This window comes from Chrysemys picta, chromosome 6 (assembly GCF_011386835.1).
Source record: "Chrysemys picta bellii isolate R12L10 chromosome 6, ASM1138683v2, whole genome shotgun sequence".
NCBI classification, from domain to species: domain Eukaryota; kingdom Metazoa; phylum Chordata; order Testudines; family Emydidae; genus Chrysemys; species Chrysemys picta.
In genome coordinates, this window is record NC_088796.1 from 2,509,040 (window position 1) to 2,533,619 (window position 24,580).

At 45.7% G+C, this 24,580-nt stretch overlaps 1 protein-coding gene across 4 annotated transcripts in view; it reads right to left on the reverse strand.

Moving 5' to 3' along the window:
* UNC13B (unc-13 homolog B) overlaps positions 1 to 22,840 on the reverse strand; it is a 378,814-nt gene extending 355,974 nt beyond the window's left edge. Inside the window, exon 1 of one of the 4 annotated variants that reach the window (XM_065598630.1) lies at positions 22,518 to 22,840. In XM_065598630.1, coding sequence (XP_065454702.1) covers positions 22,518 to 22,539 — 22 coding nt within the window. In that variant the 5' untranslated portion in view covers positions 22,540 to 22,840. The remainder of the gene's footprint in view (positions 1 to 22,517) is intronic. The other 3 variants (XM_065598632.1, XM_065598633.1, XM_065598635.1) reach the window with 3 other exon arrangements.
* Between the last annotated feature and the right edge of the window lie 1,740 nt (positions 22,841 to 24,580).

Consider the following 24,580-nt stretch of genomic DNA (forward strand, 5'->3'; position numbering starts at 1 on the left):
ACTTCAGAAAACAACTATCAGAAAGAGAAAAACAGTGGGCGGGGGGGAGAGGAGAAAACCCTAAGTGGAGATTTATATCAAATGTTTGCTCCTCTATATTTGGGAGACAGAGGATGACCAGGCACCCTTCACTGAGGAAGTAAAAGGGCAGCAATTTTGCTTCATGAAAGAGGGATCTCAACCAGGCTTGGCTGAAAATGCTGGAGAGAATTTCAGGTGAATAAGTTTCTTTAGACAAGAGAGTAATTTGTTAGTTAAGTTTAGTCTCTAGAAAGCATGTTATGAATTGGTTTTACAGGTAACCATTTGCTTCCAGTATTCTTACTCATTATTACTGGAATCTCCATTCTTTGATAATAGACTTATTTTTGTTTTCACTATAAATATATCCAAGGGGTAGGGTGTTAAGCCAAGCGATGGTCCGGAGTTGAATCTTACAAGTTGCTGTGTACTGTTCCTGTAGGAATAGTAGGCCTGGTAATTCCATGAGTGTTCGGTGGATAATGGGCTGGATGGTGCAAGGAATGCTCTGAGTATTCGGAGATTGGTGTGCATTTATCACTAGCTGTGCAGACAGAGCAATGCTTGCATGGGCCTAAAATGTAGTGCTTGTGCTGCCAGAGGCTGATGGCTTCAGAGAGCTGATCTCCAGCAGGCACAGACAAGACGGCTTCACGTTAAGGGGAGGTAATGTGGAGATAGCCCACAACCTGGCTACCCCTAGGAAGCATCACAGGAAGGTCCTGGACCTCACGAGCAACGCAGGATACCTAGAACCAGGAGGAGCATCTCATTGTCACTACAGATGCCAAACTTCTCGCCACTGTGTCTGACAGGTCCAGTTCTTCCTGGAGCACTATTCTGGCAGTAAGTTTTCTTGTCAATATGGATTTTAGTTTCCCCAATAGTCATTGGCGAGCTTGTACATCAATTAATACAATTGGCCTCGGAGGAGAAAGACAGTATTTAACAAGGAGCGCCTGATAGCTGGCAACTCTAATTGTAAACTCACTGACAAGTGTATTTTGCATCCAAGGAGGTCATAAGAACAGCCATACTGGGTCAAACCAATGATCCATCTAGCCCAGTGTCATCAGATAGTGACCAGTGCCAGATGCTTCAGAGGGAATGAACAGAACAGAACAATTTCAAGTGATCCATTCCATTGTCCAGTTTCTTCAGATCCTTTGCTCATGGGGTCACTCAGATCTCATTTAGATCATTCCTGTGTGGCGTGGATGATCAAAGATCCAAAGTGGGATGTTAGAAAAAGTACTCAAAACCCCTTTGGCTGTACCTGATACTTTTTTCCATAAGCTTACAGAAGCAGCAGGGATAGATGTGGGAATTACCTTAGCAGGCTCTAGAAGCCCTTCATTAATGGGCAGGTCCATTCTGTGCTGCCTCTTCCTGGAGGATTGAGGGGGAAGGTCAAGAGAGAGTGTCTGTCAGACCATCTCATCAGGTCTTAAAAAATACATCTTCAGAGGGAATGAATGGATGCTTGGTTGTTTCATCCTGGGACAAAGTAGTTACTGGTGTTTTGAGTCTTCCTCACTGAGCTCTTGCTCCACTACCGCTTGTTGAAGAGTTGGTACTGCCAACTGTGAGAGGCATTTAGGTGAAGACTACCTTGATTGGACGTCATCTGGGCAGCTGGTTTCGTGAACGTACAGTAACTACTCGCTTAACGTTGTAGTTATGTTCCTGAAAAATGCGACTTTAAGCGAACCGATGTTAAGCAAATCCAATTTCCCCATAAGAATTAATGTAAATGGGGGGGGGGGTTAGGTTCCAGGGAAATTTTTTTCACCCGACAAAAGACTATATATACACACACACGCACAGAGTACAAGTTTTAAACAAACAGTTTAATACTGTACACAGCAATGATGATTGTGAAGCTTGGTTAAGGTAGTGAAGTCAGAGGGTGGGTTATTTCCCAGGGAATGCCTTACTGCTAAATGATGAACTAGCACTCGGTTGAGCCCTCAAGGGTTAACACATTGTTGTTAATGCAGCCTCACAATGTACAAGGCAGCACAAATGGAGGGAGGGGAGACAGCATGGCAGACAGACACAGAGAGAGAGAGAGAGAGAGAGAGCGCACATCGCCCCTTTAAGTACACTGACCCACTAAGTACATTGCCTTGATAGAACTGAATGCGCACCAACCTGCTTTCTTTGCGAGAGTTCGCCTTCCTGATCATGGCACATGCTAATTTCTTGGCCCAAACAGACACATTGCTCAACATCTTCTATTTGTCCAATATGCCTGCTCTCACATGTCTACAAGTTGTTCACCAAAATAACAACAAACCGACTCTCTCTGAGTCTGGAAGAGCAGCAGCTGAGAGAGCAGGCAGACTTTTGAAGGAATTTCAGCACAATGGACCATATTTTCACTATAAACCAGCTATTGGAATGCTCAAGGGAATACAAATTCCGTTTATGTATTGCCTTCGTCGACTATGAAAAAGCATTCGACAGTGTAGAGACCAATGCAGTGTTGAAAGGTCTTGCAGAGCAGGGCATCGACACAAACTATATCAAACTATTAAAGGAAGCGAATTCTGACTGAACTACAGATATAACTTTATTTGATACTCCCCTTCACATCCCAATTAAGAAAGGTTTGAAACAAGGAAACACAGTTACAGCAAAACTCTTCAGAGCCTGCCTCGAAATGGTAATGAGGCAGATTAATTGGAAGGGTGGAATCAGCATCAACGGAGAGCAGTTAAACCATCTCAGATTCATGGACGATGTTGTGTTGATCACCAAAAATACTATCAAATTACAGAAAATGCTGTGAGAACTCAACACCAAAAGCAGCCAAGTCAGACTGAAAATAGACTGCATAAATTTCATTTTGGAGCGGTTAGATACCTTGTCAAAAGCCCCCCCTCTATTATTTTTAATAAAAGTCACAGACAGGTCATAGGCTTCCATGAATTTTTTGTTTATTGGCCATGACCTGTGTGATTTGTACTAAAAATAACTGACAAAAATCTTAATCTTAATAATTAGATCTCACCAACCTAGTACCAAATGTGAACTCCCACAGTACTACAATAAGCTTATAAAGGAGTCACAACAGTTCCCTTAAACACTCCAGTGTCTTATCACCAGGCAAGCTAGACCCATAGGCATAGTTTGACTTCCATATTTGTGTGGGCAGCTCCAATCAGGCCAATGGGGCCATGGGTGGGAGGGGAAATTCTGTGCCTACTTGAGTCTTGCAGTTTGGGGGGAACACCCCAAAAATTCTAGGTTAGTTGAGTCCCAAGAGACCAGTCACTCATCCAGGTTGAGTTGCATCCTAGATCTCACACTAAAGACAAAACTGGTAACCAATTCTATAGTAAACTAACTAAAGGTTTGTTAGCTAAGAAAAAGAAATAGAGTTATTGAAAGGTTAAAGCAGATAAAATATGTACAGGTGAGTCAGTGTCTATAATTCCAAATGGTAGCAGAGATGTAGTAATCTGCCAGTTTCCAAGAGTCTCTCAGGGCTAACCAGAGTAACTCTGGGGATTTCTGCCTTCTCGTTCAATTATTTTGCCCTTTTAGAATCCAAACAGTCCAGAGAGGTAGGATTTTCCTTTGTATCAATATTTATATTCATTCTCTTAGAACAATCTGACAGAACAGCTATCATGTGGTTTCTCCTTCTTTGATGGCTGTGAGAGGGGGATGCTTTTAGAGTCTTTGAATTCTGAATGCCCTACAAAATGCCCACTTGCTTTGAAGTGCCTGAGATGCATTACCTTTCTAATAAAAGAGTCCTTCATTTGCATTACACAAGGCTTTTTCACATTTGGAGGGTCATTTAGATATAGGGGGTCATATACAATGCAAAAAATTAACAAAATATAGATAAGTGAAAACAGTGCCCGCAAAATTTCATTAATTCTATGAAGTTTAAACACCAAACACATGCACATACACTTTACAGCCTCTTTTGATGATCTGCTAATATACAAGTGAATTGGCCTGGCTTCCAACTGTGAGTTTGTCAGTTTTCAGCTGACCCTACAATTTTGATCAGAGCTGGCATCAGCCTCACACTTACACAGAGCTCTTCAGATTCCTCAGACCCAGAGTCTGTCATCTTTCTTTCTCAGGAAGTCATTTTACTGAAGAAGGAAGCAAGAAGTTCTCTCTTTAGACTTAATCTGGAGGAAAACTGGGCTGGAGAGTCCTTTCACCTGGGAAGTCTTTGAATGTCAGATTTTAAACAACCTCTGTCTCCACAATAATGGCCCAGAGTGATGGACTCTGACATGGAGCAAGAAAATAAGCATTTCAAACAGTTTGACAGAAGACGCACAGGGACATAATTTTGCAAAAAGTTTAAAGTGTAAGAATCTTCTCCTTCAGCAGTATAAATGCTCAAGATTCAGTTTAGAACACAGTACTGGGCTGTAAAGAATTAAGAGGTTTAAGTTACAGGAGCTTTAAGTAATAAGCTAAACCCAGTATTCCTTAAAGGGACACAGTCCAGGCTAGTAGTCAAATTTTTGTTACTTATCCACAGTGTTTTGGATTGCAGATAGACTGGAACAGGACACTTCCTCCTGCTCTGCACCACTACTCTGTTCTATTAAACATAAGTTAAATTCATAAGAATCCTACTCAGTTTCAGTAAAAGGGATCACAGGTGTAAGTTCAGTACAGGACTTCTGGAACCTCACTGTCATGCTGTCTCTCTCTTATATACACCCCCTCTTACCAATACAAGAGAACCTCTGTCAGCTGAATTCCACCCAGGCAGTTCTTACACAAGCTATTTTTGTGATGCTCCTAAAAGTAAGTCTGCTCCATCAGTTGTGCAGTTTCAGAAGATGACCCACCTCTGAGTGGACAGAACAGGAAAAAAGCACCACAACTAAATAAATTCAATTGTGGAGGCTGCGATTTTCTAGAGTACCTAACAGAATTAGGTACCTAAAAAAGCCCACTGAATTTCAATGGGAGCTGGAATTCTAACTTCCTTAGGACTCCTTTGAAGACGCACCATTGCTGGCAATGCCATCTTCTTATAATAATAATAATAGGTATATCGCCATATATTCATATCTCATAGAACTGGAAGGGACCTTGAAAGGTCATAGAGTCCAGTCCCCTGCCTCCACTAGCAGGACCACGTACTGTCCCTGACTGTTTGTTTGTTTGTTGTTTTTTTGCCCCCGATCCCTAAATGGCCCCCTCAAGGATTGAACTCACAACCCTGGGTTTAGCAGGCCAATGCTCAAACCACTGAACTATCTTGATGAGGAAAACAGGTAAAATGGTTAATGATGCAGAAAAGGCAAGAGCATTTAATGAATAATTTTATTCTATACTTGGAAAGAAGCTGGATGAAGTATCTTCCAGTCTATTAGTAACTGAGGAGGATGTTAGACTATCTGCTAGGGATAAACATTTTTAAATTAGCAGGCCCAAAATGTGCACCCAAGAGTCCTAGAAAAGCTGGCTGGAGAAGGTATTTGGCCAGCTGATAATTTTTAATAAACCTTGGAATACAGGGGAAATTCCAGAGGACTGGAAGAGTGCTAATGTCCAATATTCAAAGAACGGCAAGCAAAATAACCTGGATAATCATAGGCCCTGTTAGCCTGACATCAATCCCATGCAAAATAGTGGAAAGGCAGATGTGGGATTCAATTGATAAAGAATTAAGGGATAGGAATATAATTAATCCTATCAATGTGGTTTTACAGAAAATAGGTCTTGTCAAGCTTTCATTCTTTAATGCGATTCCAAGTTGGGTCGATAAAGATAACTGAGTAGATGAAATATACTTAGACTTTTATAAGGCTTTTGACTTAGTGCCACGCGTCATTCTGGAGCACGTTAAATAGATTAAGAACTGGCTAACCGAAAGACCTCAAACAGTGGTTGTCAATGAGAAATCATCACCAAATGTGAGTGTTTCCAATGAGGTTCCGCAGAGATCATAATTAGGCCTGATGCTATGCAAATTTTTCGTCAATAAGCTGAAGTAAATATAATATCACTACCGATAAAATTTGTGGATGACAGATTGGTAGAAAGCTACATAATGACAATGGGTCTGTCATATAGATCGCTTGGTACGCTGGGCCCATTCCAGCAAAAATGTTTTTTAATACTGAAAAATGAACATTCATACTTCTAGGAACAAGGGAATAGAGGCCATTCCCACAGAAGGGGGGGACTTTACCCAGGAAAGCCGTGACTTGGGAAAGGATCTAGAGGTCATAGAGGACAAGCAACTCAACATAAGCTTCCAGTGCAATGCTGTGGCACAAAGGGATAATGCAAACCTTGTATGTATGAACAGGACTAGGGTGACCAGATGTCCCAATTTTATAGGGACAGTCCAATATTTGGGGCTTTTTCTTATATAGACTCCTATTACCCTCCACCCCCTGTCCCGATTTTTCACACTGGCTGTCTGGTCACCCTAAACAGGACAGCAGTAAATAGCAAGGGTTAGGGAAGTGATTTTACCTCTTTATGGTTGGTGAGGCCAATATTGGAATAGTGTCCAGTTCTGGTGTCCACATTTTTAAAAAAATATTAAAAACTGGAGAGGGCACTGAAAAGAAAGATTATTTGAAGGCTAAAAAATGCCTTACAGTAAGATATTTAAAGAGATTAATCTATTTAGCTTATCAAAAATTCAATTAACAGATGACTTGATTAGTGTATAAGTACGTTCAGGGGAGACTATACCTGACACAAAAAGGCTCTTTAGTGGACAAAGCATAAACAAGAACCAAGGGCTGGAAGTTGACACTGAAGCCAGGCATATCCAAATTAGAAATAAGGCATGCATTTGTAACAGTGAGTGTGATCAACCACTGGTACAAACTCCCAGGGGAAGTGGTGGATTCACCATCTCTTAAGGTCTTCAAATCAAGACTGGCTTCCTTTCTGGAAGATATGCTTTAGCCAAACACAAGTGATTGGCTCAATACAAAGGGAACTGGGTGAAATACAGGAAGTCAGAGTACATGAGCTTATGGTCCCTTCTGGCCCTGGAATCTATGAATTCTTAAATGGAGAGAACAGGTTACTCCCTGGGACAGGAGGTCTGAATCCACACCATAACAAAGTGGCAAGTAGTGTAGTAAGGTTCTGGAGTTTGTTTTTTCTCCTTTGTTTTCATTTTCTTCCTTACTTTCCTGTCTAATTCAAGAGAGAGCAGAAAGGCAGGGTATTGGGCTCACACACTCAGTTTTTGCCATTTACTCTATTGGAATTAAGCTTGCCCTGCTTCTGCCTCTCTGCTGTGCTTAGCTATAGAAAATCAAAAATAGAGGACAGGACTCCTTGACTGAGCCCATCCAACTGAAGGAGAAGTTTAGTGATGGAGTTAGGACCCCATATACATGGCCTTAGCTCAGATCCGCTCATTCTTGAAGAGGAAAAGCTGAAGAAATCAAGGCAGCTTCAATTTGGATGATTAAAGTAGTTTTCACTCTAGCACATTTGATTTACATCTTTTTCCTAATATCCTGTTACTTTTGTTCATTTGTACTCTATTACAAAAGGATATTAAAGGTCACAAGCAGCATGAAACACACCCCAAAACTATCACCCTCTTCAATGCATTGTAGGTACTAGCATAACACCACCCGGAGGAATGTTCATATACGTAAAAGGATAGAGTTTATTTTGCCTAGATTTCAAATGACAAACTTATGCCCTTTTTTTTTTTAAACCAAATCAGAACAGGGAATTTATAGCATGCAGAAAAAATCAGATTATAATCCTGAGTTAAACAGAGTGTGTTATATACACAACATGTTTTAATACAAATGGTTTCCGTAAGTCCCAGCTAAGGGCATTTAAACAGGCACCTAGATACAGCAGCCAGTAACAGGAAGGTACATAGTATTACACTGCTTCAGGGATAGAACACTCTAAAATACAGGATTAATGGTCTTTTCTCCCTTCATCCTACTAAAAGAAAGTCAAAGTATCAAAGGATAAAGGACAGACTGCGCTATGGAAGAGTTAGGACCATACCCCCAATATGATGTTATTAGATAACAAAAAGAGTGAAAGTGACCTGACAGAGATTAGCCATCCTAAAACATGTACAAATATAGTGTCTTTTTGTACTTCCTGGAGCTAAAGTGTATCAGAAGCCAGATTCAATTTGTAACTGTTAGTACTCTCCTTTTGTTCTGTTAAGGAAAGAATTAAAATAGTTGACACTTTAAAAGTTATTTTCATAGTCATTCTAGCACCAGACCCCAACTAGCCAAGGTCCAAATATCAGATACATGTGTGTGACAGGAAACTTGAAATAATGTGCGATTTGGTCCTTTATGTAAGGACTTTCTATACCTTAGGAAATAAATAATAATGAAACTATGTAGATAATTGACAATAAAAGTAGGAAAATGGGTAATTTTAGGACTAATATGTGACCTCCCTCAAGATGAGAGACATGTAAGAGGTACACTAGCAACTTTATCAGATGCTATGCTTTCATACACCTATTTGTCTCAATTACATTGTGCTTCTGTCAATGCTTTTAGAGTCCAGCTGTTATTTCCTTATGATCAGCACAAGAAAGAAAATGTGCAGTATTTATTCTACGAGTATCTTCAAAATAAAATATCTGCTCAAACAGGCTAGTGCTAAAAGCGTTAATTACAAACATGTTACGTAGGAGACCCAAATTAGAGACCTTCACTCCCAAGCCAGCAAAAACTGCAAGTGCGGGATTCAGCCCTTGAAATGGAACACAGGTTACTACTGACCTCATTCTGCCTATTTTGAAAAGCTTGCTAATGGGCTATAGAAGCAGCTATGGCCAAGCGTCACAATGAAGGGATTTGGTATATGACAGGAGAGAGAAAGAGAATTTAGATGCTCCTCTTAACTGAAAGCAAACCCCACACTACTTCAAGAAGGGATTTAACAGAGTGAACGGCCCTGCACAATTAAAAAGAATCCATTTCCATTTTTTCAGTGCTTGCTTCCATCATCAGAATTTTCAAGTGGGGTTCTAATAGGTGTACAGACATAAAAGCATGAATGTACTAACTTTTGCTAATATTGTACAGTACAAAAACAAAGATGAGTAAGATACTCCAATACCCCTAGCCAATTTTGATATAAATGGAAATCTCACCAGCTGAGAGACTTTTTACCCCTTCTTAGCAGCAAAATACACATACTTCACAGAACACACACAAACAAGATAAAGTCCCTATCTGAAGATCTTTAATATCATATAAAAAGCAACAGTTCTGATGCAGAGCAGTGTAGGAAAGATAGAGGAGAGGAAGTGAGTTTTAAGGAAATATTTGCAAGATATGGGGAGGGAACTGGGTAGACAAGAGATAGAAGGTTAATTCACCCTGGAAGTGGGAGGCAGCACATAAACCAGCACAACACATAGGGTAGGAGGATTAGGAAGACTATACAGAGAGAAAACACCCTAATTTCGGTAAGGGGAAATTATGCCACATTTTGAAATGATAGATAGAAGCCAAGATGTGATATAGTGAAAGATAGTAAGTAACTAAAGGGATTTCAAGGGTTGTGTTGGAGGGGATGCAGCTGTAGTCAGAGCACAAGAAGAGGACTTTAAATTACAGTATTGCAGATAGCCAAGATTGGGGATTGAAAGGTAGGAAAAGCAAGATTCAGGGAGGCCAAGGGAGTTCAGTAGAATCAGACAAAAAGTATGACAATTTTTTTAAATTTTTTTTTTTTTTCACTAAAAATTCCATCAAGGGTGAATCATGGTTAATTAAAGATTATTTCCAGATACTCTGAAGTTCCCTTGAGGAGGTTTTTTTTTTTTTAAACCTCAGGTACATTTCATCCAGCACTGAATATTTTTATGTTTAGTCTTCTCATATACATGATTTTAGTCAAAGGAATACCGTGCCATGGCAGGTAAATAGTATAATGGCCAATGAGGGTCTGGCTGGAGAATCTTGCCCACATGCTCGGGGTTTTACTGATCGCCATATTTGGGGTCGGGAAGGAATTTTCCTCCAGGGTAGATTGGCAGAGGCCCTGGAGGTTTTTCGCCTTCCTCCGCAGCATGGGGCAGGGATCACTAGCTGGAGGATTCTCTGCTAAATTGAAGTCTCTAAACCACAGGATTTGGAGACTTCATCAGCAGAGTCAAGGGAAAGGGTTGGGACGGCTTTGTGGCCTGCATCATGCGGGAGGTCAGACTAGATGATCATAATGGTCCCTTCTGACCTTAAAGGGTATGAGTCTATGAGTCTATATTCTCACCATTTTTTTTTAAACTATTATTTACTAATCCTATTGCTTCCTGCACAAGGTTTGCTCCTTTTCACTGAGGTAAACACCAAGCAAAAATAACACTTCAAAATGTCGGCCTTTTTAGACACCTCACTCACTACCTCCCATTGCCATTTTATTTCCTCCCTTGGGTTACCGGACCTGGTTTGCTTCCTTTTTCCTACCTATCATGTGTCTCTCCATTCTATGTTTAACAATCAACATTCGTCTGCTCTTGAAATTGCCTCCTTTTTTCAGTTACATAGCTTTTCAAAACATCTTTTTTCAAGTCGCAGTAAAATGGCAGTATTTCAGATTCTAGCATTGTTTCCTTCCTTCCTTCTCCTATCCCAATTCCAGCTAATACTTCAAACAATTTTTTCAAATTCTAAATACGATGGAGACCACTTCAACACAGCACCCCTAGTTCCAATACCGATGCAAGAAACTTAGTTTTGAAAGTAATTAAAGCCTCCAGTAACTCTGATTTAGTTTTGACATTATTGGTATCTTTCTTCTAAGTATTTGCTATTCCACTTCTATGGTTAAGTGGTCTAAACACACCCCTTATATAGTTCCTCCCTTAGATTCATAGAAGATTAGGATTGGAAGAGACCTCAGGAGGTATCTAGTCCAACCCCCTGCTCAAACCAGGGCCAACCCCAACTAAATCACCCCAGCCAGGGCTTTGTCAAGCCAGGCCTTAAAAACCTCTAAGGATGGAGATTCCACCATCTCCCTAGGTAACCCATTTCAGTGCTTCACCACCCTCCTAGTGAAATAGTTTTTCATAAGAACATAAGAAAGGCCGTACCGGGTCAGACCAAAGGTCCATCTAGCCCAGTATCCTGTCTACCGACAGTGGCCAATGCCAGGTGCCCCAGAGGGAGTGAACCTAACAGGCAATGATCAAGTGATCTCTCTCCTGCCATCCATCTCCACCCTCTGACAGACAGAGGCTAGAGACACCATTCCTTACCCTTCCTGGCTAATAGCCATTAATGGACTTAACCACCATGAATTTATCCAGTTCTCTTTTAAACGCTGTTATAGTCCTAGCCTTCACAACCTTCTCAGGTAAGGAGTTCCACAAGTTGACTGTGCGCTGCGTGAAGAACTTCCTTGTGTTTGTTTTAAACCTGCTGCCTATTAATTTCATTTGATGACCCCTAGTTCTTGTATTATGGGAATAAGTAAATAACTTTTCCTTATCCACTTTCTCCACCTCATTTCATGATTTTATATACCTCTATCATATCCCCCCTTAGTCTCCTCTTTTCCAAGCTGAAGAGTCCTAGCCTCTTTAATCTCTCCTCATATGGGACCCGTTCCAAACCCCTAATCATTTTAGTTGCCCTTTTCTGAACCTTTTCTAGTGTCAGTATAATATATATATAATATATATAATATAATATAATATAATTTTTCCTAATATCCAGCCTAGACCCCCACCCCTTGCAACGTGAGACCATTGCTCCTTGTTCTGTCATCTGCCATCACTTTGAACAGCCTAGCTCCATCCTCTTTGGAACCCCCCTTCAGGTAACTGAAGGCAGATATCAAATCCTCCCTCTCTTCTCTTCTGCAGACTAAACAAGCCCAGTTCCCTCAGCCTCTCCTTGTAAGTCATGTACCCCAGCCCCCTAATCATTTCCATTGCCCTCCACTGGACTCTCTCCAATTTGTTCACATCCCTTCTGTAGTGGGAGGCCCAAAACTGGACACAATACTCCACATGTGGCCTTACCAGTGCCGAATAGAGGGGAATAATCACGTCCCTCGATCTGCTGGCAATGCTCCTACTGATGCAGCCCAATATGCTGTTAGTCTTCTTGGCAACAAGGGCACACTGCTCACTCCTATCCAGCTTCTCATCCATTGTAATCCCCAGGTCCTTTTCTGCAGAACTGCTGCTTAGCCAGTCGGTCCCCAACCTGTAGCAGTGCATGGGATTATTCCGTCCTAAGTGCAGGACTCCACACTTGTCCTTGTTGAACCTCATCAGATTTCTTTTGGCCCAATCCTCCAATTTGTCTAGGTCACTCTGGACTCTATCCCTACCCTCCAGCGTATCTACCTCTCCCGCCAGCTTAGTGTCATCTGCGAACTTGCTGAGGGTGCAATCCATCCCATCATCCAGATCATTAATGAAGATGCTGAACAAAACCAGCCCCAGGACTAACCCCTGGGGCACTCCGCTTGATACCAGCTGCCAACTAGACATCGAACCATTGATCACTACCCGTTGAGCCCAACGATCTAGCCAGCTTTCTATCTACCTTATAGTCCATTCATACAATCCATGCTTTTTTAACTTGCTGGCAAGAATACTGTGGGAAACCATATCAAAAGCTTTGCTAAAGTCAAGTCATCTTCTGCTTTCCCCGTATCCACAGAGCCAGTTATCTCATTATAGAAGGCAATCAGGTTGGTCAGTCATGACTTGCCTTTGGTGAATCATGTTGACTGTTCCTGATCATCTTCCTCTCCTCCAAGTGCTTCAAAATGGATTCCTTGAGGACCTAATCCATGACTTTTCCAGGGACTGAGGTAAGGCGGACCTAATTCCCCAGATTCTCCTTCTTTCCTTTTCTCAAGATGGGCACTATATTTGCCTTTTTCCAATGGTCCGGGACCTCCCCCAATCACCATGAGTTTTCAAAGAGATTGGCCAATGGCTCTGCAATCACACCAGCCAACTCCCTCAGCACCCTCGGAGTCCCCGTGGACTTGTGCACGTCCAGCTTTTCTAAACAGTCCTTGACCTGAGGGCTGCTCACCTCCTCCCCATACTGTGCTGCCCAATGCAGCACCTAGGAGCTGACCTTGTCTGTGAAGACCAAGGCAAAAAAAAGCATTGAGTACTTCAGCTTTTTCCAAATCATCTGTCACTAGATTGCCTCCCCCCATTCAGTAAGGGTCCCACACTTTCCCTTTCTTCTTGTAGAAACCCTTCTTGTTACCCTTCACAGCCCTTGCTAGCTGCAACTCCAATTGTGCTTTGGCACTAGGGAGTGGGGGTTCTGTGGAGGGTGCTGGGCAGTTGTTGTGAGGCTGTGGGCAGGGGGGCACTGGGCAGGAGTGGTGTTGTGCCAGGAAGTTGTCCCCAACACTCTCCTTACTTCAATCCATGAATGTTGACGACTTCTGTTTCAACGTAATTTGGCAATTTGATATACATCTCCTTTCACCCACCACGCTAATATTTTGGCATGCTAATCATGTCTAATCACAGTGTCTCTAATGCCAACTATCAGTGGTATTTGTGTATCAGTACTTCACCTATCTCCCATGTTTGCTGCTGGTGCTAGACAAGAGTATACTGACGTTTTCTTTGACGTGCCAGCATTCTCAGACATAGTAAGTATGTGAAGTCATACTGCATGTTTTGTTTTGTTACATACCTGGGATATGATGCAATTGTCAAGGAATTAAATGAACATATACCAATTTCAGCTTTTATTTATTATTCGCTTCATGATAGCACCCAAGAAGGATCACAGTACAAACACATTGGAAGATATACTCTCTGCCCCCACTTTATCTTTTACATACAAGAGCAGTTCCACAAAAACTAGAAGTTTTGTTTATAAGTACTGGGACCCTCCAATAAGTGTTAAGGGATTTCCTTTATACTGGCATTCACTATCTGCAACAGTTCTTGAAGCTTTCACCTTATCAGATCCCCAGTTTTGGATCTGTCATTCTAGTACAATATAGGCAGAGAGCTCTCTGATATTTTAACCTGTGAGGTACTATAGCAGAGTGCAAACCCCTGTCTGCAATTTCCATTTGCCAGTACCTCAGCTCCTTCTAGAAACTTTTCCCTTAAAGGGATGGAGGGAAAGTAACACCTCTAACACCACCAAATCAAGAAGGCTTTCATTTTTCTACTGGGAGTGTGCGGGGAGAGTAGGCAATGAATGAACACATCAAGCTACACAGTGATAAGAACAGCATTCCTGAACTTTGAAGTAAAGTTACTAGGAACCCACCAAGGTCAGAGCTTCCACTAATATCTTTTCATCTACTTGGCAAATATAGGGTTACCATTTGTCCGGATTCCCCCGGACATGTCCGGCTTTTTTCAGTTAAAAATAGCATCCGGGGGGAATTTGTCAATGTCCAGACTTCCCCCGCCCCCCATGCAGAGTGTGCGCGGCTTACAGGGCAGCCGGCCGGATGGTGCCACTCGCACGGGGCTCTGGCAGCCAGAGCCCTTCCTTCACTTCCCCCGTCCTCTCCCCTGCAACTTTAGACCACTCCCCTCCTCTCCCTCCCTCCCCCCGCCCTGCATTCACAGATCGCCTCGGCCTCCGACAGTCTGGAGCTCCGACCCTGCTCCCCTCCCCTGCTGTCAAGCGTGCTGCTCTGCAGCACAGTAAGGGGGCCGGGGGTCAGAGAAGTGGCAAGGAGGTTCTGGGGGGGGGGGGGTAGTCAAGAGACAGGGAGCAGGGTTAGATGGGTCAGGAGTTCAGGGGGGGCTGTCTGGGGGTTGGGGGTGTAAGGTTTTGGGCAGTCAGAGTACAGGTGGGGGGGTCTCAGGAGGGGGCAGTTAGGGGACAAGGAACAGGGAGGCTTAGGTAGGGGGTGGGGTTCTGGAGGGCAGTTAGGAGCAAGGGTCCCAGGAGGGGACAGTCAGGGGACAAGGAGCGGGGGGGGGGTGTTTGGGAGTTCTGGGGGGGGCTGTCAGGGGGCAGGAGTGGGGAGAGGGATCAGAGCAGTCAGGGGACAGGGAGGAGAGGAGTTTAGATGGGTCGGGAGTTTTGGGGGGGGCTGTCAGGGGGTGGGGAGTGGTTGGATGGGGCGTGGGTGTCCCAGGGATCTGTCTGGGGGTGGGGGTGTGGATAAGGGTTGGGGCAGTCAGGGGACAGGTAGGGGGTAGAGTCCTAGGGGGCCAGTTAGGATGTGGGGAAGGTCTCAGGAGGGGGCAGTCAGGGGACAAGGAGCAGAGAGGCTTAGGTAGGGGGTGGAGTCCTGGGGGGCAGTTAGGGACAGGGGTCCCAGGAGGGGGCAGTCAGGGGACAAGGCGTGGGGGGGAGGGTTGGGTGTTCTGAGGGGGCAGGAAGTGGGAGGGAGTGGAAGGGGCAGGGGCGGGGCTAGGGCAGGACAGGGGCGGGGCTCCTCCCGTCCTCTTTTTTGATTGTTGAAATATGGTAACCCTAGGCAAATAGGAAGTTTTCCCTGGTGGCTGTTGAGGCCAATACAATCAATAGCTATTGAATGTAAGCTTTACTTTCCAAAGTAAATTAACTTTCTAACCTCTATGGTTGTGAAGATTAACCTGAATGCCAAGTGACTGTATCTGATGTAGAAGTATCCTCACAAGTCTGCAGAGATCAACTGCGAGGATCTCATTCTTGAAGCTCAAAGGATGTCTGTAGGAATGCAGGCCCACATTACAGTTAAGTGAACTATGGTTTCAAATTGAGTTGGGATATCTGCATGAGCAATAGGCCCAAACCATGTGACCAAAAAAGTGAGATCAAAACAAAACAAAACAAGAGTTGTTTTAAACTTCTAGTGATGCTTCAAAATATCAGTGTCCTCTTATTTAAGGTTGGGGCTGAAGTAATAGAAATAAAACATGTAGCCAATTTACTGCATGTGGTAACCATAAGAAACTGCTTCATTTGGCCTTAGCTGTGGTCTGATAATTGGCAATGATATCACTTGTTTGTTAAAGTGTATAAAAAAGTAAACTTTTAAAGGGTACATTGGTATTAACAGCCTGACCACACTGGAACTGACCAATAGGAATCTAGCCTGTTTGTAAGTATCTTGATCAAATCCTTATAAATGTTTTGTTACTATTTGGATGTAGTAATTTGCTTATTATTTAGGCTTTTTAGGCATGTTTAGCAATTTATATAAATACCATCTAGCCTTTGGATTTAATAAAGGAATTTATGGTTAAATTGGTAATATCCTGGATAAATAATAATTCCAATATCATCCCAATGGGCAGTAGTATAAGGCCAATACCAACAATGAGAAGAGGAAGGGATGTATCATATATAAATATAATATTATATATGGAGATATACCTATCTTGTAGAACTGGAAGGGACCTTGAAAGGTCATTGAGTCCAGTCCCCTGCTTTCACTAGCAGGACCAAGTACTGTCCCTGATAGTTCCCCCGCTCCCTCTCCCTCTCCCTAAATGGCCCCCTCAAGGATTGAACTCACAACCCTGGGTTTTGTAGACCAATGCTCAAACCACTGAGCTATCCCTCCCCCCATGCTTCATGCAGTTCCTGAAATGAGAAGGCGGGATATTGCAGCGTGACAGTTTTATAAAGATTGCCAGGGGATCCAATACTGAATTCTTTGTGGAGGCAGGGAATGTGCCCGGGTTCACTTGCTCAGCAATGCAGCCCATAGAGCCATTTCTGATTAGCGCCTGCTCTGAAACCCTTAGCCAATCTAGCAGTTTTAAAATTCGAGGGTCTCATTTCCCTCGATGTCTCAATATTTGGCATTTCCTCACCACAGCAGCAGTAATGCATGCGGCATTCATAGCTTCATTCGTATGAACAGATCACGCAATTGAGTACCCGCACCCATGGCAAAGCCAGTGATCTGTGCCCACTGGCCCTGAGGGGTTCTATTAAGAAGTTCTGCAGACTGAGGCATGGCATGAAATGCAGAGGGACATGAAACATTAAACACTTCAAAAAGAGGAAGCAGCTGCTAGTGTCAGCTCTAGCCCCCATCATGCTCTACACTGGCTAGAGCAGGCAGCCCCCTCAGCCACCCTGCAAGCAGCCAGGCCAGCGTGCCCTGTCCCTACAACGCAGCAGCCCCCTGGCCCCCGCAGTAATCTGAGAGTTATATACACATACATATACAATGACTAATATCTGCCTGAACATTCAGAACACAAGTCTGCTAGAGGGAATGGTAATAGGGTCAGAGACATCAAAGAAAGTCAATTTAAATAAGGGACATCCCAAAATTAAACTAACCTTCAAAGGGGATTGGCCTCCGCTATCTTGGAGCATAGACAACCTGAAACTGGATTCACTCCTGGAGACCAAATCCAAGCAATAATGCTTTGTAAAAACAGCACTCAACATCCATGAGGGGGTGTACAAAGCCCTGACCAGGCAAGAAGGGGCTCATGGAGCTCCAGCCCCACTGCATCTGCAGGGCATGCCAATATTGGAGCAGAGCCTTAAAAAGGGAGCATCTCAGTTCAGAAGGTCTCAGTCGGGGAGGTGGACGGATCTCTCCTCCTCAGCTCCCAGAAAGGAGCACAGCAGAGAGCCAAGCTACCTCCAGTTGCCTGTGAGCACAGAACAGTAGGACAGATGGCAGGAGGTAGGACAGAGAAGCTGGGGCCATTCTTTATTTCTGTTAATTTAGTTTCCTTTCCAGTGTTGCCTTGAAAACTGGCACTACTCCACCACCCGAAGAGAATATAAGCCCTTAAGGAGAAGGCAGGCCAATGCAGGCAGTAGCCCAGGGAAGAAGTAAGAGGTCTGACCCAACAGACCTGAACCACTTACTACAAGGGTCCCTGGGCTGGAGCTGGGGTGGCCACTCTCACATTCCTAGAATACCAACATTCCAGTACTTCCAGGAATGGCATGGGCCTGCCCCTGCTGGTGAAACCTCACCCCTGTCAGCACGACCTCACACACACAGTGGGTGCAAGGGCATGCAGTACAGGACGTTCTGTTTTGAAGAGCACCCCACCCCACTCCTACCAGCCTGACCTCGCATGCACAGTGTGTGCAAGGTCAGGACGGGGGCAGAGCAGCGCACTCTTCAGTACTTCTACAGTACTTCTCGTCCAAGATCATACAAAATCACATCCAGTTTTGTCGCGGTGCCAGATAGGGACAGACAGGCCACCCAAAAAGAGGACTGTTCCATTTATAACCAGACAAATGGCTTCCCTAACAGGAATCCAGGGTAGAGGGAGGGACTGTGTTCCCCTACAGCCTCACCAGGAAGACCCCAAACATAAGGGGCCAGGAGAACTATTAGCCCTCATCCAGGCCCGTAGACCTAGTCTGAGGTCCTGCATCTACTGGATTACCCAAAAGGGGTTGTGCCCAAAGGTGATCCAACCAGAGGGCTGAGTCACAAAGCAAAAGGGGACCACCAGCAGACCTGATCAGCAGTACTACAGAGGAAAAAAAAAGCCCACAACGCTGCTGGTGAGTCACTTTGTCATACCATGTTGCAGCTTTCCATGGATACCATGGAGTCATCCAAGACAGGCAGAGGTGGTAGCCTTGGCTCGGACCAAATGAGCCTTGACACAGCCTTCTAGTTTCCAGCCAAACAGGCCATAACAATGTAAACGACAACCAGACATCCATTTAGATGTGGTCCTTTTGTTAATAGCATTGCTTAGCAAACTGGAGCCATGGGACAAAAAGTTGGGTAGGCCAACCCAGGCTTCCGTTTCGAGGGCTTATCTTTTGATGTTCCCCAGAGCCAGCTTTGCAGGTTCTTTCTTGATGTGCCTCAGGAAGGGCTCCGAGGTGCACCCTATGACTGTAGTACCTGAGGTGATATAGGCAAACATTTCACAGCCTGGCACATCGTGGTTGAATCCTAGGTAAGCACCACAAAAGTGACCATTATAGACTTAGTTCTCTTTAGAAGACTTTCCTGCAAAAGAAACCTGAACAAGTTATGCATCAGAGGAACATCACCAATGTGGTGCTTCAAAACATTAACAAAGCTATATTCCAGAGCATGACACCAAGGGCCTCACAATTTAAAGGGGCTTCAAAAACAGATAGAACGGCCACACAGAAAGGATATCATCCAATGAACAGTTGGAGTGATAGGAGCACAGTGTAGTGGGAGCTCCTTTACCAACTATGATGAAGGAATTAGCTAGAATTTTTGGATAATCATATTTATAACCTGCAAGGGATGGCCTGCAATGTACAGCAAGTAGCCTGGCTCACACACTGCTTACTATCACTGCCCGTCATTCAAAACGCTAAGAGCTGTGACAGTTCCACCAACCTTTTGCTAGGAAGGCAAGACCCAAGAGTGGAAATCCTGATAGATGGTATCACTAGAGAATTTTTTGGCCCAACAGATGAAGAAATTAAAAACCAGACCTGAAAATCTGATAAACTGTGTAATCCACCCTCAGAGTGAAAAATTACAATTTAATATGAGACAACAGCTATGACGTAACATGGTGATGACTAATGGGTGATCTTAGGACCCCATTAATGTGCGAGGTGCTGTACAAACACAGAACAAAAAAACAGTTCCTACCATGAAGAGACAACAGATGGAGACAGGCAGACGGGGGAGCACACAGAAACATTGAGACAATACTGGTTATAGGTAGTAGTCACAGCATGCTAGCAGCCTAACGGTTGTCAATTTTTTTGTAGGCAATTCGGAAAAAAAAAATACTACTCATTCATTACAGCCAACTATGTATGCTGTATTACAGCAGCAGAATTGAAGTTAATGACAGCAACGACTCCTCAGAATTAATCCCGTTTTTCAATGGTTAATACCATTACTGTTTTAATGTGCGCCCAGCTGAAATATAAAAAGCAACTAAAATATTTTTTTCTGCTTCAAGGGTTTGCTCCAATATAGTGAGGAGCAGCCCTCTCCCACTCCCGTTTCCTCTGGCGCACCTCTAATATTTTCATATCCTGAAAGCTTCCATTATCTTTAAATGGTCTGGGGTCATGATGGCCTTTGTATTTAGACAGTTTAAGACCTTCACCCTTCAAACATTTAGATAAGCATGTCCATAAATGTATGGAGGACTGGGGCTTTACTTTCCATGCCACCTCCACCCTTCCTTAAATTATTGGGGAACCCTTCAGTTTTAAATACTGCATTAACATTCAGAAAGATTTTAAAAAAATACTGGTTCAGAGATCCAATTTAGAGGTTTGTGTTTCCTGAATATTTTTGTGATGCCTTGTTATTTTGAGAGACGTGAAGCCAAATTTAACACCTAATTTTCATATCTAATATTGCCACAATGAAAGATCATAGGAGAGCTATCTTGCTATATTTGCATAAGGATCAAACACCCCGTCAATAGTGTCTTGCACAGCATATGAATCAAAGGGTCTGATAAGATTGCACAAAATTGCCACATACAAAATAGATAAAAAATATGAATTTTTGGCACCTCTCTGGGACTCCTTCAGCAAAAAGCAACAGAGGGTCCTGTGGCACCTTTGAGACTAACAGAAGTATTGGGAGCATAAGCTTTCGTGGGTAAGAACCTCACTTCTTCAGATGCAGAACTGAGGTTCTTACCCACGGAAAGCTTATGCTCCCAATACTTCTGTTAGTCTCAAAGGTGCCACAGGACCCTCTGTTGCTTTTTACAGATTCAGACTAACACGGCTACGCCTCTGATACTTCGGCAAAAAGGTAGTTGATTACATGCATACAGAGTGCTTCTTTCACAAGGCATGAGAACACCAACTTATACTGCTACCAGCTCAGGAAGTGAGCAAGTTATTGAGCTCAGAAACCCAAATTCAGATGAATTTTACGTTTCGAATGAATTGTGAGGCCAACCAAGGTTTGTTTTCCTTTAAGCAGAAGTAACAGGGTGCATGGAGATAGGTGTGTCCGAGTTCATTATTGCTGAGCTATTATCACAGTGATTATTGCTACTTATATAGATTTTTGTTGTTTATTTTAGTTTTTATTACTCCAATTACTGCCACAAGGAAATTAAATGAAAAAGCTATTTAATAAAATGATGTCAGATGTTGACACAAAGGAACAGCAACAAGGAAATCCAGAGTTAAGAGTGACAATCATCTTTCCCTTATTTCAAGGTTGGTATATTTCCTATCAATTTAGCAGAACTGAGCCATCTGTGCTTCGTTACCTAGGCACAATAGGGTGATTTGTGAGAGCTATTTTCCAATAGTTTAAACTAGTGACTGGGAATCAAGAAGTCCTAAACTCTAATCCCAACATACAGGGGCTCTCTTTGAAGCCTTGACAAGAGAATTTCACCCCTCTGCCTCAGTTTTTCCTTCTATAACATAGGGGGAAATGGTTTGTTTTCTACCTCTTTAATGAATTAATCTTCACAGTAGCTCAATGTTTGTGATATGCTTTGAATTGTGCTTAGATAAGACACTGATGTGGCCCCAGAAATACTAAAGATTTCAGGGTAGTGTCAGCATTCACTCTAAATTTCCTTGTTTTAACCAGAGTATATTCAATCCTGTAACATTTTATAGTTTCATCTTATGTTTATTTTAAACACTGTGGAAGTAACATGCTCCTCTCCTGACCAGATGTACCTTCAATCAAAAGTAACACACTGGTGAGCCAAACACTTTTCTGCATTTCTGTTCTGTCCTCCGTGGAGGGAGTTAGGTACAAGTAGCCAGTGTTTAGAAAGTAATTCAAAAGAGAGGGAGGCATACTGCAAAGTACAACCACAACTAAAAAACAATGGATCATTATTACCTAGATAGAAAACTGTTCCTATGCAAATAAGACTCACCAAGCACACCATCCCCAAGACTAAACAGCACAAGCAGAGCTAACTTCACTGTATAAAAACATCCCACACCACTCACTGAAAGAATAACTACAAAAAAGAATCAATGTGTTACATAATCACTGGAAGTGCCAGTTCAGAGATTGGTCTTAAACTGGAACATACAGCATCGAGCTAGAGACCCATTTGAAACCAGCTGCCAAGGAGAGCTCGCTAATTAATGACTGATTATATCAACCTGTTATTCAGAATAGCTTCCACTACTGTCCAGAACAGTGCTCGGGTGATGTACAAACAAAAGGGGGCATGATCCCTACACCAAAGCCTTTACACACGAGTTGTGGTGTTGGTTTAAGCTTTGGGTATAGCTTGCCCGTGCCTCCTTCAAATTCTTCGGTTTAGTTACACGCACAGCGCCGTGCACGTCAGGGAACCAGTTGAAATCAGAGGCACCCCAGGACCGTGTGCTCCGCTCCGAGGACACTGTGCCATGGGCACTTCACCCCCGCACCCCGCGAACTACTCGCCGCTCACAGGGACGTTCCCGGGCCGCCTGGAGCTGCTCCGAGCTCCCCCCCCCGGGGCCGGGGCCGGGGCCGGTCGCTGGGGCCCCCCAAGGGCGAGGGGCCGCTCCCGCCGGCGGAGCGTGCAGGTGAGGCAGCGCCCCGGCCGGAACAGCCCCCCCGAGCACACGGGACCGGGGGCTGAGGGGCGCGCCGGGGGCTGAGGGGCGCGGGGCCCCGGGCGGGGCCGGACTCACCTCGCACGCAGAGCAGGGACATGGCGCGGGCCCCGCGCGGCTCCCCTCAGCCGTGCCCGCCTCAGCTCAGCCCCGCCAGGCCGCCTGCCGCCGCCGCTCCCCGCGCTCTCCTCATGCCCCCGCCCGGGCACGGCGGCCCCGGACCGTCCGCAGCGCCGCCTCCCCTCCGGCCGGGCGCGGCGAGTCAAGGCGCGGAGCGGGGCCGGGCGGACGGCGGCGCCATGACCCGGGGGAGGGGCCGCCCGGGGCCGCGGGGACAATCGCCGGCTCCACAGGGCAGCGCCGCGGCCAATCCCGGCCCGAGGGGGCGGGGCGGGGACAGGTGAGTCGCCCCCTCCCACCTGGGGCTCGCCCCGCCCCCCGGGCAACGGCCGTATCCCGGCCCCGCCCCCCAGAGAACACCTCTAACCCAGCCCCCCCCTCCGGAGAACGCTCCTAAACCGGCCCCGCCCCCCCAGAGAACACCTCTAGCCCGGCCCCGCCCTCAGCACTCACCCAGCCCCGCCCCCCGGGCAACGGCCGTATCCCAGCCCCGCCCTGACACCGCCCCAGCCCCGCCCGCCAGAGAACACCTCTAACCCAGCCCCGCCCTCAGGAGTGACCCAGCCCCGCCCCCCGGGCAACGGCCGTATCCCAGCCCCGCCCTGACACCGCCCCAGCCCCGCCCGCCAGAGAACACCTCTATCCCAGCCCTGCCCTCAGGAGTGACCCAGCCCCGCCCCCCGGGCAACGGCCGTATCCCAGCCCCGCCCTGACACCGCCCCAGCCCCGCCCTCAGCACTGACCCAGCCCCGCCCCCGGGCAACGGCCGTATCCCAGCCCCGCCCTGACACCGCCCCAGCCCCGCCCCCCAGAGAACACCTCTAACCCAGCCCCCCCCTCCGGAGAACGCTCCTAAATCAGCCCCGCCCCCCCAGAGAACACCTCTAGCCCGGCCCCGCCCTCAGCACTGACCCAGCCCCGCCCCCCGGGCAACGGCCGTATCCCAGCCCCGCCCTGACACCGCCCCAGCCCCGCCCCCCAGAGAACACCTCTAACCCAGCCCCGCCCTCAGTAGTGACCCAGCCCCGCCCCCCGGAGAACGCTCCTAAATCGGCCCCGCCCCCGGTTCAGCCCTAGCCCCGCCCCCCAGAGAACACCGCTGACCCAGCCCCGCCCCCTGGAGGACATCCCTAACCCAGCCCCGCCCCAGAGACTGCTCCTAACCCGGCCCCGCCCCCGTATCAGCCCTAGCCCCGCCCCGCCCCCGCCCCCCGAGCCCGCCTAACCCGGTTTAGCCCCGCCCCCTGGGGGGTGTAGCCCCCTGCTCCTGAGGCTTTCCGTCCAAGCCAGGGGACGCTGGTGGGGGAGTGGGGATTCTTGCCCTGGGACTGGGTGGTGTCTGGCTTTTCCCTGCGCTGGGTGAGTGGGCCTGTGCTTATTCCTAGTGCTTAAATTGTAATGAAAGAGGTGCTGGGGGGCTCAAGTAATATTTTTACATTCATAACTGATGTAGCAAGCCCTGGCACAAATTAAGCACTGATTATTCCTCTGGGGGCAGAGCTGGGTAGGTTATTCCTCCCCCCAGGTGTGGACAGGGCACTATTCTCCAGCACTACAGGGCAGGGCTGTATGGATATTCCAATCCCCTCCTAGGGTGACCAGTTGAGAGGAAGAAAATACCGGAACACATGGGGGGGGATCCGCTGGCGGAGCGCAAAAAAAAAAAAAAAACGATGGAGCGAAATATCGGGACAAATTGCGTCCCGACCAAAGATCGGTCGGGATGCGGGACAAACACCTAAATATCGGGACGGTCCCAATTTTATCGGGACATCTGGTCACCCTAATCTCCTCCCCACACCACCCCCAGGGTTGCAGCTCTGGGGTTGGCCTCTCCCTTGGGAAGCAAGGCTGTGGGATTACCCCTGTGTTCCAAATCCTAAAGGGACGGGCTTTTGCCAGGTGACACGTGCCTGCCCTTGATTCCAAGGCCCAAACGGCCCACTGTTATCGTCCAGTCTGACCTGGGGCACACATGCCACAGGACTTCCTGGCGTTAATTCATTTGAACTAGAGCAGAT